This window comes from Misgurnus anguillicaudatus, chromosome 17, assembly GCF_027580225.2.
Source record: "Misgurnus anguillicaudatus chromosome 17, ASM2758022v2, whole genome shotgun sequence".
NCBI classification, from domain to species: domain Eukaryota; kingdom Metazoa; phylum Chordata; class Actinopteri; order Cypriniformes; family Cobitidae; genus Misgurnus; species Misgurnus anguillicaudatus.
Window position 1 is genome coordinate 33,782,944 of NC_073353.2, and position 19,264 is coordinate 33,802,207.

General features: G+C 35.9%; 1 protein-coding gene and 1 long non-coding RNA gene across 6 annotated transcripts; both read left to right on the plus strand.

Moving 5' to 3' along the window:
* The first annotated feature begins 1,112 nt into the window (after nt 1-1,112).
* On the plus strand, nt 1,113-6,947 carry LOC129451662 (uncharacterized). Of its 5 annotated transcripts, none has more exons than XM_073854669.1 (5): nt 1,114-1,656; nt 1,860-1,925; nt 2,073-2,189; nt 2,358-2,405; nt 2,573-3,014. In XM_073854669.1, the coding sequence occupies exons 1-5, from the start codon at nt 1,365-1,367 to the stop codon at nt 2,812-2,814; spliced, it is 765 nt and encodes a 254-aa protein (XP_073710770.1). In that variant the 5' UTR covers nt 1,114-1,364; the 3' UTR covers nt 2,815-3,014. The 5 variants fall into 5 exon arrangements, with proteins under 5 accessions (XP_055071007.2, XP_073710770.1, XP_073710769.1 ...); XM_073854668.1 differs by lacking the exon at nt 2,573-3,014 and adding an exon at nt 6,385-6,922 and having other exon boundaries at nt 1,115-1,656; XM_073854670.1 differs by lacking the exons at nt 2,358-2,405; nt 2,573-3,014 and adding exons at nt 6,166-6,213; nt 6,385-6,922 and having other exon boundaries at nt 1,115-1,656.
* Nucleotides 6,948-7,509: 562 nt separating this feature from the next.
* On the plus strand, nt 7,510-18,794 carry LOC129451666 (uncharacterized). Its single transcript, XR_008646839.2, has 3 exons — nt 7,510-7,599; nt 7,808-7,908; nt 18,052-18,794. It is a non-coding gene; the product is annotated as an uncharacterized lncRNA (long non-coding RNA).
* Nucleotides 18,795-19,264: the final 470 nt, after the last annotated feature.

Consider the following 19,264-nt stretch of genomic DNA (forward strand, 5'->3'; position numbering starts at 1 on the left):
CTGTCCCTGACTTTAGCAGAGTGATCTAAAGGCTCAGTAACATGAAAATGCCATTTCTGAGAGCTGGGTTTGACTGTGGAGAGTACAGTATTTGTATTAACAGGTGAAATATAGTAAGCTGTCAGCCGTTCAGCCTCATGGCAGATTTATCAGCCGTTCTGTCAGACTCAGGCTGCTAAGGTCTATTAAATATATTCATTGACAAACTCTGCAGCCGGCTACTTTCCCCGTAGTGTTTGTCAGGAGCTTTTAGCGGGCTTGACATCCGAACATGACACAGCCTTTCACCCCGGTGAAGACAAAAGGAAACACATATTTTACAGAAGTGGCCTTAACATGCCATCTTGTGTTTGCTGTGGTTGAGTTAAGTGCTACAGTATATTACAGACATAATTTGTTGAGTTGATTTGGTTCAGGCTTTTTATCACATTATATGGTCTCTCCTTACAATAAGTGTGATGCTTATTACTCCTTAATGTGTTTGCTAAATGACATGAAAATACAGTAATTAAATCACAGATTGTTTGCTGATGGTATGGAAATAACCACACCATCTTTAAACAATACAAATTAATTGAAAGGGCTGGCTCTACCTCGGGTATGGTTGCATAAAGAACGTGTAATATCTCATTGAACAAAATGTATTAGTAGTATCAAAAGGTTATTTAGATTATTCAAAGTATTTAAAATTATTTAAAGTATTTAAAAACTATTTACTTGAAAGTTTCACTGTTTTATACACAAGAACTTGAACTACACAATTTTTGATCAAACAAAATTAAGCTACATAAACTAGCACTAATACATTTACAAAAATCGTTCTCTATTATAGATATCAATATGGTGTTTATTAATTTTTCAATATTTAACTGTAGTAATTGTGTATCGCAGCGACACTGCAACAGGCCTTTGCGTCACTATAACCACGCCCCTAAAAAAAATTCAAACACCTCACAAGAAGATAAGTTTACAGTCCCAAGTTAAGTTACATATTTAAAAATGCGAATCTACACATTGATATTCAAGGTATGCATGTGTTCATTGAGAATCAACAGATCCACAAAATAAAACTCTATCCTTTGATACTGTCGCCATCCAGTGGTAGATTACATTACTGTAATCAAAAGCGAAAGTAAAAAAGGACTCGTTTCCTGATTGTATGCTACCGCTAAAACCGAGACGGGTTAGCAATGTAGGCTAATCTCCAAATAACTTTCTGCTTTTTGCTTTGCAGGTGTGTTTTTGGGGGTGTTTTTTTGCTTGCATAGGTCTTTATGCGGGTTAAATATTTCATCAGACAGTAGGCTACCATATCATTGAGCAAACTTGGCGGATTCTGCTTTGTTTATCCTTAAGGAAAATCCATGGATATCATCGTGAAAAATAAGCTTAAACTCATCAAATGGCTACAAGTGGATCCGACCATTATTTTGCAACACGTACAAACGCACGGGCTTATAACAAATTCGGAGTACGGTAAACTGAAGTCCATTTCTAGAAATAAGTCCAAAGAGAATGTTGCTATTGATCTCCTAGACATCATCTGTGAAAAAGGTGAAAACGTGTGTCAAGAGTTTCTGAAGATGTTAAAAGATGATGATGTGAACGAAATTTCCCCTGAACTCAGCGCCTGGATTAAAACGGTTGAAATTAAAGGTAAGAATATCTCGTATTACAGTGGTAATGTAACCCATGTAATGTAATGAATAGACAATTAAATGCAATACATAGTGCTTCACAGGCAATAGGTATGCATAATATACAAAAATGGTTGTAAACAAAGTTTTTAAACAAAGATATTTGTTCGTATGATGTTTTCATGATCTGTAACATCATGAATATTTTTGTTTTATCTGCAGAGACCATTCCGGCGGGACCATCCAACCATCAGCAGAATCTCAGACCATCATCAGGAGTTTGTGCAAGTTAGTGCAAAATTTTTAGTCATGAAAAACATATTATTAATATGCGTCATTACATATTTAACATGCAATCTATTATTGGATGTATAGTGAACAATTAAAACAAAATATCTATAAAATGCAGGTTGTGATAATGGTTTGTATTAACAGGTTTAACTGCGAGTGATGGCAGCACTGTATTTGCACCTATCATAATGAATTCAAAATCAGGCCCCATTAATATAAATATGAATGCACCCAGTGGGAAACCGGATCTTGTGAGAAACTGTAAGTGTAAAATATCTAATCTAATTATTATTTTGTCATGTAATCACATTCAGAAGTTGAACAATTTATTTCACTGCAGATGACAGGACTTTTACTCCTGTTACAAGCAAATGCATTTTAGCAATAGAATAAATAGATAAATAATGCCTTTTGTTTTCAAATTTACAGCTGATCAAACTAAAGATTGTGGAAGAGGAAAATCTAAAGTAGTAACCGGTTAGTAGGTTAGATTTCATTGTTTACTTATTTTATTTGACCTTGATAAAAACGTGTTTAATTGACATACTTTGTCGAAATGTATGTGTGTAGTTTAAAATAAACTTTAATCTTTACTTTCTTATTTCTGTTCTCTTCACTTCCTTTATTCGTTTTTCATTTCGCAGATTTTAAGGAGTTTCTGAAAGACAACACCAGTTCCTTGGTCCAAAACGTTAAGCACATTGAAGTTATTCTTGATGATCTTGATTTACATCCTGAAGCAGCTGCAAATGTGAGATCAAAGGGAACAGATCAAGCCAAGATGAGGGAACTGCTTGGCTATATCAATTCTAAAGCCATCGCTAAACGTCTGGTTAAAGCTTTGTTTAAGCATGAACGTGATCTCATGGATGATCTACTCAGCTAAAATTGTATCGTCTACATTCCAGTAACTTTTTACCAAAAAATTCTTAATCAATTGTGACATTGTACAGACCAGGTTTATACCAACACAGTCTCAGGCTTTTTTTAAATGAACAATTGAATAAACACCTATTTTTATTTTGCCCAATGTGTATACACATGATGACAATGGCTTTGTAATAAAAAAAATACAGTTTTATATCATATATATAGTCGGTTTGTTTTAGTATTTTAAGGATCCTTTAAACCCACAAGTTGCTTACTGTATAAGAAACAATGTTGCAATAAAAGTTACATGAGGGTAAGAATTTGCAGGATGGGATGCATTATTTGCTAATTTAGTTGTAGCATGAAGTACAAAGTGAGACTTATGAAACAAAGTTAGCAAATTTTCTGAAGGTATGCAGCAGCTCAGCTACCTTGCAGTGGCGGCCGGTGACTTTTGTTCGAGGGCGCTCGATGCAAAATTTGTCGTGTGTGTGGTTTCCTATGAAAGTGATCTTATGTGCATCACGTGTCTTGTCAAAATAAGTGCCTGCTGGAGATGCGTCTAAAGGGTTTATTATATAAGAGTTGGTCTCCTTTGCCAGATACAATCTCTCATGCGTAATCAGAGTTTACTGTTAAGGTAGTGTCTTGCGTCTCTTTTACCATAACCAGTTTTGACACGTATGCAGCCAGTAGGCACTTATTTTGACAGAACACGTGATCGTGTCTGTGTATCACAACTTTTCGGAGTATGGATAGTGAGTTTGTCAAATCGGAAATGCACCAAAATTGCATTTGGACGGATAGTGTGAACAAGGTATGAGTTTCCCTAAAAGCGAGTGCGACAATAAAGTTTAGTCTAAATCTGAGCCACTATGGTGGTTCAGCAAAAGGAAGGGACAAAAACTAACTTCATGTGGCTGCAACCTGAGAATGTGTAATCGCTATTCAATTTTAAATGAGACCTGACAAGTAATTACTAGAAATAATAAAGATGTGTGCAACAGTTGCCAAATCCTTAAATGACAAATGATTTTATGTTTAGCAACAGCACAGAGAAAATCTCTTTGTTGCAAATGTTGGAAGCTTTTTCTCAGTAGTCAAGAGTTTAATCGTACTACTTAACACTGGATTGGAAATCGGACAGAGAGATAAAGCATATTCACTTTGGCTTGACATCTGAACATGACACAACTTTCACCTTGGTGAAAACAAAAGGAAACTCATATTTTACAGAAGTGGCCTTAATATGTCATCTTAGGTTTGCTGTGGTTGAGTTAAGTGCTACAGTATATTACAGACATCATTTGGTGAGTTGATTTGGTCAAAGGCTTTTTATGGTCTCGCCTTACAATAAGTGTGATGTTTATAACCCCTAATGTGTTTGCCAAATGATATGATAATACAGTAATTAAATCACAGATTGCTTGATGATGGAATGGAAATAACCATGCCGTCTTGAAACCAATAAAAATTCATTTAAAAGGCTCTTTATCAGGTATGGTTGCATACAGAACCTTTAATATATCATTGAACAAAAAGTATTTGAATAATCTAAATAACATTTTGCTACTACAAATTATTTAAAATTATTTAATTGTTTTATGGCATTGCACTACAAATCCACTTTCCCGCAACTCTATTTTTTAAAGTGTACTTTATGCAGAAGCAGTAAAGTAAAAGTAGTGTACTCTAAAACCTATAGGGATAATTTTTTTATGCTCCACAAGAATTTTTAATTTGTGATCATTCATTTTTAAATAATTCCTTGAAACTAAACCTACATAAACTGGAACTGATACAGTTACAAGAAACTTTCTCCCTTATCCAAATATTTTAAAAAATTATGCTTTAAGTGTGCAACAGCGCAAGAGTAATTTGCGTCACTAACCACGACCTAAAAAATCAAACACGTGACAAGAAGATAAGTCAGTCCCAAGGTTAATTTTTTTTTAATGTGACTCTATACATTGACATTCAATGTATGCATGGTTTCATTGAGAATTATTGATCCCCAGAACAAATAAATAAATAAATTAATTAATAAATAAAACCTCTATCCTTTAATATTGCCGCCATCCAGTGGTAAAATAGATACATTACATACACTATAAGCGAAAGTAATGAAAGACTTTTCCTGACTGTATGAAGTTAAAACTTGGACGGTTCTACCGGTTAGCACTTAGCATTTTAGCTCATCTCCAAATAACTTTCTGCTTTTTGCTTTGCAGATGTGTTTTTGGGTGCTTTTTGCTTATAAATATTTCATCAGACACTATAGGATATCATTGAGCAAACTTGGCGGATTCTGCTTTGTTTGTCCTTAAGGAAAATCCATGGATATCATCGTGAAAAATAAACCTAAACTCGTCCAATTGCTAAAAGTGGATCCGATCCGGATTTTGCAATACGTACAATCGCACGCGTTTATAACAAATACGGAGTACGGTAATCTCAAATCCATTTATAGAAATTCGTCAGAAGAGAATGTTGCTATTGAACTCCTAGACATCCTCTGTGGAAAAGGTGAAAATGTGTGTCAAAGTTTTCTGAAAATGTTAGAAGATGATGATGTGAACGAAAATTGTCCTGAACTCAGAGCCTGGATTAAAACAGTGGAAACTAAAGGTAAGAAATGAATTTATAATATTTCGTATTACACAATGTTAGCCAAATGTAATGTGCATTGGAAAAATAAAATACCTGGTGTTTTAAAGGCCATATGCATAATATACAAAAATGGTTGTAAACAAAGTTTTTAAACAAAGATATTTGTTCGTATGATGTTTTCATGATCTGTAACATCATGAATATTTTTGTTTTATCTGCAGAGACAGAAAAGGCGGGACCATCCAACCATCAGCAGAATCTCAGACCAACATCAGGAGTTAGTGCAAGTTAGTGCAATAAATTATATTTTTAGTCATGAAAAACATAGTATTAAATTTGCGTCATTACATATTTAACATTTCTATATATGCAATCTATTATTGAAGGTATAGTGAACAATTAAAACAAACTATCTATAAATATAAACAAAAAAGAAACTGTGCAGGTTGTGATAATGGTTTTGTATTAACAGGTATAAGTGCAACTGATGGAGGCACTGTTATTGCACCTATCATAACGGATTCAAAATTGGGCCCCATTAATATAAATATGAACGCACCCCGTGGGCAACCATGAGAAACTGTAAGTGTAAAAAATATAAAAATAGTCAAATTATTGTTTCATCATGTAATCATATTCAGAAGTTGAACAATTTATTTCACTGCAGATGACAGGACTTTTACTCCTGTTACAAGCAAATACATTTTAGCAATAAAATAAATAGATAAATAATGCCTTTTGTTTTCTAACTTTACAGCCGATCAAACTAAAGATTGTGGAAGAGGAAAATCTAAAGTAGTAACAGGTTAGTAAGTTAGATTTCATTGTTTACTTATTTTATTTGACAGTGATGAAACTGTGTTTAATTGATATGTGTTGTCGAACTGTCTGTTTGTATTTTAAAATAAACTTTAATCTTTACTTTCTTCATTCTGTTCCCTTAATTCACTTCCTTTATTCGTTTTTTTCCCCGCAGATTGTAAGGAGTTTCTGAAAAAGAACCACAGTTGCTTGGTCCAAAACGTCAAGCACATTGATGTTATTCTTGATGATCTTGATTTACATCCTGAAGCAGCTGCAAATGTGAGATCAAAGGGAACAAATCCAGCCAAGATGAGAAAGCTGCTTGACTATATGAATTCTAAAGCCATCGCTGAACGTCTGGTTGATGCTTTGTTTAAGCATGAACGTGATCTCATGGATGATCTACTCAGCTAAAATTGTATCGTCTACATTCCAGTAACTTTTTTTACCAAAGACTTTTTAATCAATTGTGGCATTGTACACACCAAATTTATATCAACACAGTCTCAGGCCTTTTTAAAATGAACAATTGAATAAACACCAATTTTTATATGAGTCATTTTATATTGCCCATTTTGTACATGATGACAATGGCTTTGTAATAAATAAAAATACAGTTTTTATCAGTTAAAGTCTGTATGTTTTAAAATTTGAAGGATCCTTTAAAAGTTGCTACTGCCTGTTTTTCCATAAACTCTGTTTTTATCAGAAACAATGTTGCAATAAAAGTTACATGAGGTAAGAATGTGCAGAATGGGGTGCATCATTTGCAAATTTTGTTGTAGCATGAAATGACAATCTAGGAAGGAAAGTTAGCAAATTGTTGGAAGATAGCAGCTAAGCTACCTTGTAAAACTAGTTCTAGACAAACAGAATACAGAAAAGAGTCCCTGAGGCCTGTGTGCTGCGGGTCACGCAGTTATGTCACTTAATAATTACATCACGTAAGCTTATTGCAAACTTCTCATAATTGTTTGATGATTCTAGCGCAAGTAAGATAAGGAAAAGATTCGGATTTTGTATTCTCTGTCTTTTATTGTTGGATTTTATAAAAAATGTAATTGTGCGCATGGATTTTTCATTCTCCCGAAATGTAGTTGTTAATTATCTTGCTGAAACGTAACATAAACCCCTGCTGAAAAAAACAGCATAGCAGCAAGACCAGCATATGTTGTGTTTTGGTGCTGGTATGCTTTTTTTCAGCAGGGGCATCAAACATTAAACAGAAAAAACAAAGTGAACAGAACCTTTAATTTACACAAATTCTGCACGTGATATCTGTCGCTTACAAAAGGTGACGTGACTTCCGGTGAGCGCCATGGGTTTTTGCCTTGCTTTTGTCTCAGAGGCATGTACGTTTCATTGCACTGGAATGATTTTGCGACAGGTACCTAAAATAAACAACTTTTCGATCAAAGCATTGACTAACATTACTGATTTAGGGAGCAGATTAGGACATTTCCAACTGTGTTCAGCACATTAACACATTGTGGCATATACTAGCGACCACATTTACATTCCCGTCAAATTTAACGTTATGTCTTTGTCTCTGGTATATGCACCTTTGTTTACATTAAATAGTGCTATTGTTGTAGGTTTAACTACAGTGTGAAGACTGCAATATCTGAAGCTGCAGTAACACAACTGAGCCACTAGATGGAGGTGGTGGTTCAGCAAAAAGGGCCGGGAAAAGAAGGTAGGAGGGACTTCATGAGTCAATTCAGTGCAATGACTGTTCTGCACATTATATAGCATTACTGCACTCTTCTGGGTACTAAACGGGTATATGTCACATTACAGCACTTATATAATACTGTAGATTATGCTCATGAGCAACCTAATGGGCCAATATGCTTCAATATATTTAGTGGTTGCATTTGTAGCCTAATCTACAAAACACATTACAAAAGTATACCATTTGTGTTTCGTTGTCAAATGTAAAATCTTATTGCATATATAATAGCTAATATTATGTCACAATTTTTTGTTGTTGTTGTGCCATTGACTACATAGAGTACACAAAGTAATTTGTTAGCTTTTACATGCAATTCAGTTTGCTTCAGGTTTATTTCTATAGTGTGTTTTAATAAATTTGCATTGTTGCAAAGCAGCTTAATAGATTAAAATAAATTAACATGGGCTATATGGACTACATGCATTACAGTACCTTTGCGCATAAAAACCGGTGTGCAGTGCATTTAAGGATTCATTTTTTATTAGTATGTGTGTCCCCTGGGATTCAAACCCACAACCTTGTGTTGTTAACTTGTGAGTCACTTTTAAGATGTGAGTCACTTTAACCACATCAGTGATCTCACCAATTGATATTAAAGGGGACATTTCACAAGAGTTATTTAAGATGTTAAATAAATCGTTGGTGTCCCCAGAGTACGTATGTGAAGTTTTAGCTCAAAATACCACATAGATAATTTATTATAACATGTTAAAATTGCCACTTTGTAGGTTTGAGCAAAAAATGGCAGTTTTAGGTGTGTCATTTTAAATACAAATGAGCTGATCTCTGCACTAAATAACAGAGCAGTGGTTGGATAGAGCAGATTAAGGGGCTGTATTATCCCATTCTGACATCACAAGGGGAGCCAAATTTCAATTACTTTTTCACATGCTTGCAGAGAGTGGTTTACCAAACTAAGTTTCTGGGTTGATTATAGCACTTAAACATAGAAAAAGTCTGATTTCCATGATATGTCGCCTTTAACCAAATGACTAGAATAAAATGAGTGGACAAGATTTAAAATGGCATATAAAGGACAACATTTTATGCATTAACATTAACAACTAAGATCAAGTAAATTGCACTTTCACTTTCCCATGAAAAGGTAACATTAGTTAAAAAAACAATAGTTTGAGGTGAAGCCAATGACTAGAGACATGTGGCTGCAACCTGAGAATGTGTTATCACAATTCAATTTTAAATTGGACCTGGCAACAGACAGCAGTTTTGCTTTTTGAGCCTTTACTGTAAGAGAAGATAAATAAAACCAAACTGAATCCTATTGGACATTGAACTAGGAGTCAGTAAAGCGAGAGGTCACTGCAAGAGAAATATTGTCACTACTCCTCGAAGCAGCAATTTGGACAAATTGAGGTCAGGAGATCGATTGAGAAACCCTTAAATAATGAATTACAACAATCAAGTCTAGAAGTAATAAAGATGTGTGCAACAGTTGGCAAATCCTTAAATGACAAATGATTTCATGTTTAGCAACAGCACAGAGAAAATCTTTTTGTTGCCAAATGTTGCAAGGTTTTTCTCAGTAGAGTCGCCTAATTCTTGGTAGAGTTTACTGCTTAAAACTGGATTCGAAACTGAACATTGAGAGACCAAGCATAGTGACTTTCTAACAGGACGTGCCATTGTCATTCATGGATTGCATAAGAGAGGAGATCTGATTATCACCTTCATTCGACATACTATTTGAGCCGCAGCTGTTTACATTTACACTATACATTTTGCAGATGCTATTAGGCAAAGCAACTCACAGTTCATTCAAGATATTTTGTCAGTATGTGTGTTCCCTGGGAATCGGACCCATGACCTTTGCGCTGCTATCACAATGCTGTACTTATTGAGCTACATGAATCATTTATAACAAATGAAGGTTTAACATAAATATTTTGTGATATGGATTTTAATCTGGTTACAGTGCTGTATCACTGAAAATAATTTAATTGGTAACACCTAAATTAAAAAAAAATCTTCAATTGGTAACACCTAAATAAAAAAAATCCAATTCCATTTAAAATTTTTAATTAAAGGCGCTCTAAGCGAATCTGTGAGACTTCACTTTTTGTTGATGTTTGAACTGTTTTCAAACAAACGGAGCGTAGCAAACTCCTCCCCCTCCCTTCGCCCAACCCCCAAATCCTTCTTGTCCTTTATTGGCTGGAACACTTTGTTATGTTTCGTGGTGCTAGGTTTGGCCACTGTGTTTTTATTGCAGTTTGTGGAGCCTGGGCTGTCCACAGAGATCGCGTGTTTTACAGTTTGATCAGCGGACAGGCAGCAAGCAGATAGTGAGGAGATGTATGAAAATTCAGGGGACCAAAATACAGAGGCTAAGATTAAACTGTACTAGCGAGTGTAGTAATAATGTAATGTATAGAAAAGAGTTCTATGTTTTTTTATTAAAATTAAAACATTTAAGGGACGAGACAGGGAAACAGAAACGAAGTCTTATTAGCATAGAGGACGCTCGCATATAATACAAAACCTCATTCTCACAACACTTTGGTCCCAGAAAATACCCATAAAATTGGCGGACATGCTTCTGTGTAAATGCAAACACGTCCCGTTCTTGAATCGCTCCCGGAAAGAGGGTTAGTAACATTGCCATAAGACACCTGGAAAGCCCTCTGTGTGAATAAGATGCAGAAACAATGCCTTAAGGGGCGTGCCGTAGTAGTGAGGATGCACATGTCATGGCAAAATGAAGTTATGGTTCAGCTCTTTAAAATGAGGGGTTTACATGCAGATTAACATTCACAACGAGAAATGTCTGTAAACTGGACTGAAGCAGATATCAGGTAGCTCGCTGAATTGGAGATCATTCAGCACAGGAGCATAAAAGATTAGCACGTCACACGCTCATATATGCTTATAATAAACAAAAATGCGCACCCAACAAGATACATCGCTCAGCTTTTTAAAACGGGGGGTTTAAATGCACATTAACAAACTTGACTGAAGTTCGTCACTATCCACTCTGAAGCTGAGATCATTCACTTGCATACCTTTATAGTCTCATCATAAACAAAAATGCACTCGATTGGTTTCTGGAAAGAGAAATAAGTGATAGTAAGCAAACTTCAGATGCTGCAGAGAATAAAACTACCAAATGCAGGAGTTTAAACACGTTATGGGATCTTTACGCTATCTGTGTGAACACACACAAAGATTCCGGAATATCATTGGCAGTCAGTGGGGAACCTTCAGGGCCTTCTACGCCTTCAGAGAAGGCCTAAAAAAATTAATAAAAATATTTTTTATAATAATACTAATAAATAATAAAGTATTCAATAAAAATATGTTTTTACATGTTTAAATTTATATTTAATTTAATTTAATACATGTAATATATTTTCTCTCATCTATGTTCTAACGTTAAGCTTACTGTCAGGTTCATATCCAATCAGAATCGTCTGTCTCTATTAAGGCCCGGTAAACTGGCTCATTCATTGGTTAGGACTTCAAGAATCCCAAGGAAGGCCAAGCTATGTGTTTTGGTGTGGAGAGTGACGGGCAAATCGACCAATCACGCTTTGATTTCAAGTGGGCGGGTAAAAAACAAAGCATTGTAAGCCTTCATGAAGTCCTAATCATGCAACAAGCTGGATGCGAGCTGCCGTAAAACACCAAAGAAGAAGAAGTCCTAATCATAGACCGTCTAATGGCCCGAATCTCTGCGGTGAGAGTGGTTGAGGTAAATGGCAGAAAACGTGATTGACGTTGTGGCTAGTTTGATAGGGCTGAGGTAAAAACGAAATTACTTAAGCGGGTACTCGTGAAGAGCACAGCCGAGAGATGCGCGTGCAGCTGCGCTGCGCATATCAGACGTGAACACGAGAAAAATAATGGGTTTAATTATACTTTCACTTCCTGACAGTTTTACTTGAGGATAGTAATGACTGCAGGCGACGCCGAATTACATACAATATAATTACCTAACTAAATCTCAGAGAATGCAAAAACATTCACCGGGGCTAGGGATTTTGCGAGCCCGCAAAATATAACAGTTATAAGCCACAAGGAGGTGCACTGAGAACGCAGGGTGCTATATTTCCCCTTATGAAAAAAGACTAACAAGCTATCCTACAGCTAAATATATATTTACAAAAAACAAAAATTAAATGCAAATTTACAGAGCAGCAGAGTCTGTATTTCTGTTTATCAGTTAGATTAAAGTAATTTTAAACTTTAAAACTGCATTTAAAGGCAAACGATGCCTATTCTTTAATTTAACTTTGCGTGCTCAGAATTTTTACACGTTCACTTTATAATTTAACGAAATACGAATAGACTATTATTATATTCTTAATTTTAAAATTTATGAAAAACAAACTACTCTCAATTTATTTTGGTGTTTTTTCCCCCATGCTCACTTGTCTCCATTTTCCTGTTTTTAAGAATTAAGGCGGTGTAGTAAGTAGAACCTATCCATTAAATTTGTGACTTTCATTTATTGCGCCATGCGTAATTGCGCATGGAGAGGCATTTGCACTTCATTGCATATTTTGAAGGCCCAGCTGAAGTACTCACGGTTCGCCACTGTTGGCAGTGTGAATGAGCCAAAAATCGAACGATCCTGGACAAATCCCAGATGCATTTTCCGTAATGTCTGTGTGAAAAGGGCTCAAGTTTAATGGTTGAATATCTGCTCGGTTCCAGACAAGCTAACTATTGCGACATTGGGTAGGGTCACATCAAAGATTGAAATCATTGTGAAATCAAACTATGATGTTTGTTTCCTCATTATTAGTTTGAGACTTCAAGCTGGATTTTACAGACAGAGTCATGTTTGTTTGGCACACAGAGTTGCTTGCTATTCAGGGTGTTGCATATAAGTCACTTGTGCATGTGAAATTTTGGTCAAAATGTTGCAGCATTTACACAGTTGCCTATGACAGCAAGACAGGTCACTGATTTGTGATTTACAGTCTCTAGAACTGAGTTGTGACTAGAGTCGATGCAGGATGTCTGTGGTGGTTTGAGGTACTAAAGCATTTTCACATTTCATAAATTTATCTGACTGAGGTGCTCTCACTGCAGTATGCTAATTATAATTCATATCGCCTACCTGTGATATACTTACTGCTATAAGTGGATCGCTGCCAAGCAGCTGCCGCCTCTTATGGCAGATGGTATGATGGTAAACTACAGTTTCTCTTGCCTGCATCTGACATGTCAGTCAGAGAAATACTTCTCTTCTGTATAAGCTCAGTCTGGTTCCAGCTAGAGTAGATTTGGGTCAGTTCCTAGCGATGTGATGTTTTAAGTTATGTTTTAAAAAAAATCCATGCTCTCTGCAGGAAACAGTATTTGTAATCCGCTTGTTAAAGGGACACTCCACTTTTTTTGAAAATATGCTCATTTTCCAGCTCCCCTAGAGTTAAACATTTGATTTGTACCATTTTGGAATCCATTCAGGTGATCTCCAGGTCTGGCGGTACCACTGTTAGCATAGCTTAGCATAATCCATTGAATCTGATTAGACCATTAGCATCACGCTCAAAAATAACCAAAAAGTTTTGATGTTTTTCCTATTTAAAACTTCCCTGCTATTGGAAGTTGCAATGCAACTTTTCGCAAATTTTACGTTTCTGTTGGTCTTAGTACACAGTGTAACTACAGAAGAGTCAAGTTTTAAATAGGAAAAATATCGAAACTCTTTGGTTATTGTTGAGCACGATGCTAATGGTCTAATCAGATTCAATGGATTATGCTAAGCTATACTAACCCTCTACAGCACAGTGTTGCCCTCAGGCAACATACTACCTTTTTGAGCCTCACACCGACACTTTAATTTTTTTATAAAAAAAAATATATGTATAATATCACCTGACATGTCTCTCCAATGAAATGAGGGGCTGGAGTGGTTGTGACCTTTTGTTTGGGGGTGGAGCCATGCTTTTGGAAGCAAAGCCACATGGGATGCAGTGCCACCAATTGCCAGGATAAATATCACTTTTTAACATTTTTAAATTTAAATAATTTTACAGAAAAAAATATGTGTATGTGCATCAGTATGTAAAGAAGTATGTTTGATTGTCTGAAGACTTTCTTTGTTTTTATTTTCATACTAAGACCGTGTTTTTTGTTTGTTGCCCCAGGGCAACGTTGTGCTATAAGGGTACTAAAACACCAAGGTTTTTTATCTGATAAGATATGCATTAGAAAGTTTAACTCTAACAAACATCAATCACAAATGATTCCACTTAATCACAAACATGACTAATTAGTTTTATGGGCAACATTGTGCAGTTAGACCACTTTTATTCAGGCAAAATCATCCCAAAATGATGCATAACACACACATAAAAACACGCGCACACACACACACACATGCACGCAGGCACACACAAACACACACACAAACTCATGCACACATTTGTTGGTTTATATGTTTATATGTAAATGTGGAAAACATTAACACATGCAGTGTTAGTTACAATTAGTAGTGTTCATGTTTGGCTATAATCATTTGTGATTGATGTTTTTTTTTTCTAATGCATATATTTATCATATACAGGGTTCCCACACCTTAGTTAACGTCAAATTCAAGGACCTTTCAAGGACTTTCCAGGTCCAATACCCTCAAATTCAGAGTCTAAATGTGGGGACATATTTCAAGGGAGAACAAGGTTACAGATACATTGTTACAGTTCCCTTTCAAGGGAACTCGCGCTGCGTCACTGCGGTGACACTTTGGGGACGCCTCTAGAGGTAAGTGCGTCTGAATGTGTATATCAAATTCAACCAATAGTGAGGCTAAACAACAAAGACAGGGTGACGCAGGTGCCAGAAAGTACATCGCTATCTGAAATATAGCCAAAGACGACGTTACAGGGACGCAGGAAGTATGGCAAGGGAGACGCAGCGTCTCGTTCCTTTTATCAGGGAACAACAGTTACATACGTAACCCAAGACGTTTTCATGTGTCAAACACAACTATGCAAAAAAGCATTTTGGTATGAATCAACATTAGCATACAGAAGATAAAAGCATTTAAACTGAACAGTTTAGCACGTGTGCTTAAAAGGCTAGAACTGTATGATATTATCCTACACTACACAGGGAATAATATGGATTTTTTACCAGAAATCTTCTTGCATAAAATACATTCAATGACCTGTATCTATGTATGTATATTTTCAAAAACTTCCCAGGGCCTTGAATTTTTCCTCCCAGATTCACAAACTTTCATGGATGGAAAACCTGCATATAAAAAACCTTGGTGTTTTTATACCACCGCAGCACGACGTTGCCCTGAGGCAACAAAGTAAATTCTGAGTCAGGGGTGGTGGGGGGATAAATTGTATGATGGATATTTTATCAGTGACCCCCAAGCTCCCAAAAAGTGAGGTGAAATATTTTTTTCCCCAAAAAATAAAAAGTTATGCCATAGAGGGCTAAAAGCTGTACTGCCAAACCCAGAGATCAGCTGAATGTTTAACTTTAGGGGAGCAGAAAAATGTGCATATTTTCAAAAAAAGTGGAGTGTCCCTTTAAGTGATGATGTAAAAATACCATTTCCAGGTCCAAGCCTATACTCGCTTCATATGAGACTACAATTGCAACAGCCGTTAATGAGTGGTATTCATATCACACATTTAAAGTAGGGGTTTCTGACATATTAACATTGTTTAAAAGTTGGATTCCTCATGCTAAACATAGGCAAAGTGTCAAAAAAAAGCATTTGGACTTATGACATATGAGTGTTGAATGCACTTCTCCAGGGTTCGTACAAGTTTCAGAAAGTGTTCTTCCTTTTATGGGGAATTTTACTGGAGAAAGTACAGTGGAAGTCCTTATATGGGCACTTTAACCGGAATGGCCAATATGATCTCATGGAAATCCGTGTTATAGTCACGGAAAATATGATCACTTTCCATGTCACGGAATTCTGCTTTTTTCTGTGACGGGACCATGAATGTCTTTTCTGTATCATTTTCTCATTGTTTTTTTCCTATTTTCAAATCATTGTGTAAGGGGTTAGATTCGGGGTTTGCGTTAGGATGTACTTTTATGTTAAGATGTACTTTTATGTATTGGTTTCTACATGTCTTTCTTCCGCTTTTAAAACTATTCTTGCCTGGAGTTGGGGTTAGAGTTGGGGTTTGGGTTAGGATGTCTAAAAATGTAACAGAAAGTAATTTTAACCCTAACCCCAAGCGACAATGATAAGAAAATAGGGGAAAAAAACGAGAAAACAATACATGAGAAATCTGTGGGACTGACACGGAAAAGATGTCCGTGGGTCCATCCCGGAAAAAAGCTGAATTCCGTGACATGGTCACGGATGAAGCGATCAAATTTTCCGTGACTATAACACAGATTTTCGTGAGAGATCAGGTTGGGAATAGTGCGCACACACCAATAAAGAGCTGACACGAAATCAATTTCACAGAAGTGTGGGATAATGTTTTGTGTGTTTGCTTGCTCGTGACTCGCTCTACCTGCGGTACACCTCCAGGAGCTTGGGTTAAATCAGAAAGAATCAAGACAGTTGATCAGTCTTTTATAAATCTGATAAAACTAAAGACACTTTGGACATGAAGGATGTAATACTAATGTATACTACTGCATAACCTATTGAATCTGATTAGACCATTAGCATCGTGCTCAAAAAAAAAAAAAAAAATTCTGTTGGTCTTAGTACACGATGTAACTACAGAAGAGTCAAGTTTTAAATAGGAAAAAAATCGAAAGTCTTTGGTTATTTTTTTAGGCGCGATGCTAATGGTCTAATCCGAGTCAATGGATTATGCTAAGATATACTAAAAGTGAGCTAAATGTTTAACTCTAGGGGAGCTGAAAAATTAGCATATTTTAAAAAAGTTGAGTGTCCTTTAAGTCAGTGGTTCCCAAACTTTTTCAGCGTGCGGCCCCCCTTGTGTAAGGTACATTCCTTCGCGGCCCCCCAAAGAAAATGTGTGACAAAAAACTGTTCTAAAATTCAAAATTTTTATTAAAAAACATTAAATTATACAAAAAAGTAGTGCTTTTGGTTAGTAGCCTTATTTTTTTAGATTTAATTTAAAAAGCTGAATTCCGTGACATGGTCACGGATGAAGCGATCAAATTTTCCGTGACTATAACACAGATTTTCGTGAGATCAGGTTGGGAATAGAAGTGTGTTGTTGTTTGCGAGAGAAATTAAAGCGTGTTTAGCTTACCAATGAACCCAGCATTTTGGAAACAATGTATATGGTTTGTTTATCCGATGTGGCAGCGGAGTTGTGCGTGAGTGTTTGTTTAGCGCTGGATTTTGTGGAAATGGGGCGGTCCCAACTAATCAAATCAAATTTCTCTGTTTTGTTGACGCGTAAGTGGATATAATGTAACGACACGGACGTAGTGAATCACATTATCCAGAAAAAGTGGGATAATGTTTTGTGTGTTTGCTTGCTCGTGACTCGCTCTACCTGCGGTACACCTCCAGGAGCTTGGGTTTAATCAGAAAGAATCAAGACAGTTGATCAGTCTTTTATAAATCTGATAAAACTAAAGACACTTTGGACATATGAAGGATGTAATACTACTGTATAGGTACTTTAGATTATAGATTAACATCAGATAAGCAGTAACAGCTTGTGTTAAGTGAGCTTTATTAAGCTATTATATAATCTCGTGTTGTTGTACACTATATCCAAGCTCATGACGTCCCAGACAACAATACTTACTTTCAGTATGAAATCATCTGAGATTTTTTTTTTGGGGGGGGTGTTACACTACACTGTGAGTTTTTTACTTGCTTAAGATATCTGAGGTAGCATTAGGACCTGGATGTTGATGTCTTAACAAGCGGATGGAGAGTCAAGTTGAAATCTTAAAACAAGTAAAATGCAAGGTTGATTTTTTTTGTTGTGCCCTTTGGTTTTTGTTTATTGTAAAGTCAACTGGTTTTCCACACTCATATCAGTTCAGAAGAACATGAGCCGGCCTTCATACCTTAGTGGGAGAGCATTGAAATCACAGGTTTATTTAAAGTTCTGGCACATGTCATTTGCAGTATCTCCACAATGCTTCCCAGAACTTATAGTCCTTTAAATAACCTTGTTAAACTGAGAAGCACATTAAAATAGTTTGTTTCCACAGACTGCAGCAGTGACATGAAGGTCCACAGTCAGATGGCGGCTACTTCTTTTCTCCCCCTTTACTGGCACAGTGTTTCCCCGGGGCGTATCACATGTATGTAAAACCCTTGATCACCTATCAGTGTGGGATTCCCTGCTCGAAGGCTTTTTATAGTAAAAAAGTTTCAAATAACAAGTGCTAAATCTAAGTAGACAGTCTTAGGGTCTGTTTACACAGGACATTTTTTTGGATTCAAAAACAGCCATGTATTGAAACCGAGCACATGGGTTCAAGATGCTTTATTCATAAGTTGAACTGCAGAAACTTGATATGACATCTTAATGCATTTGTTTAACTGTCTTGTTCAATTCTGGTTTCCTGAATAGTCCGATACTCTCGGAAATGAACAAATTGAATGTATAATTCACCATACGTGATGCCAGGAGCTGCCTAATGGCAAATCATTATATAAGAGCTTGTATATTCAAGTACAGTACTTACACAGTCTCGGCAATTATCAGCAATCTGCTCTGTTAGTTCTGTTCTCGAAATATACTCTAAACATTTTGGCAAGCTTTTTAACATTAAGAGCTATATTATTTTGCTCTTTAAATACACATTGGCACTACCTAATACAGTACTGTGCAAAAGTATTAGGCCACCACCACCAGCTTTGTTGTTTTAGCAAAGTTTTAAAGTCCATCCATATACATTTTTCACTCTTTTTAAGATATTTTAGCACCTAAGATAATTGGCACCTCTCTTGGCACGAAACACATCTTGAGCTTTTTTGAGGAGACTGAAGTCCTGAATTCATTTGATTAGAATAAGAAATTAGGGTTTAATTTTATATAGGTTAAGGAGATCCTGCAGTTGCCTGTTATTGCTCAAGTGGAAGAGGAGTTTACCCTAAAGTCTTGACACTTCAGCTAAAACTTTTATACTGTTTTTAATACTACATAAAAGTTTCCTGTATTTTCTGGTTGTATTCTAATAAAGAACCAGAGAAATAATTATATGATCACTAATGGTGGCATGGTGGCCTAAGACCTCATAATTCACACGGGTATATTTAGCAAAAGCCAAAAATACATTGTATGGGTCAAAATTATTGTTCATTTTTTATCCAAAAAAGATCATTGATATTATATAAAGATCATGTTCCATGAAGATATATTGTAAATTTATTTCCCTTAAAGGAATAGTCTACTCATTTTCAATATTAAAATATGTT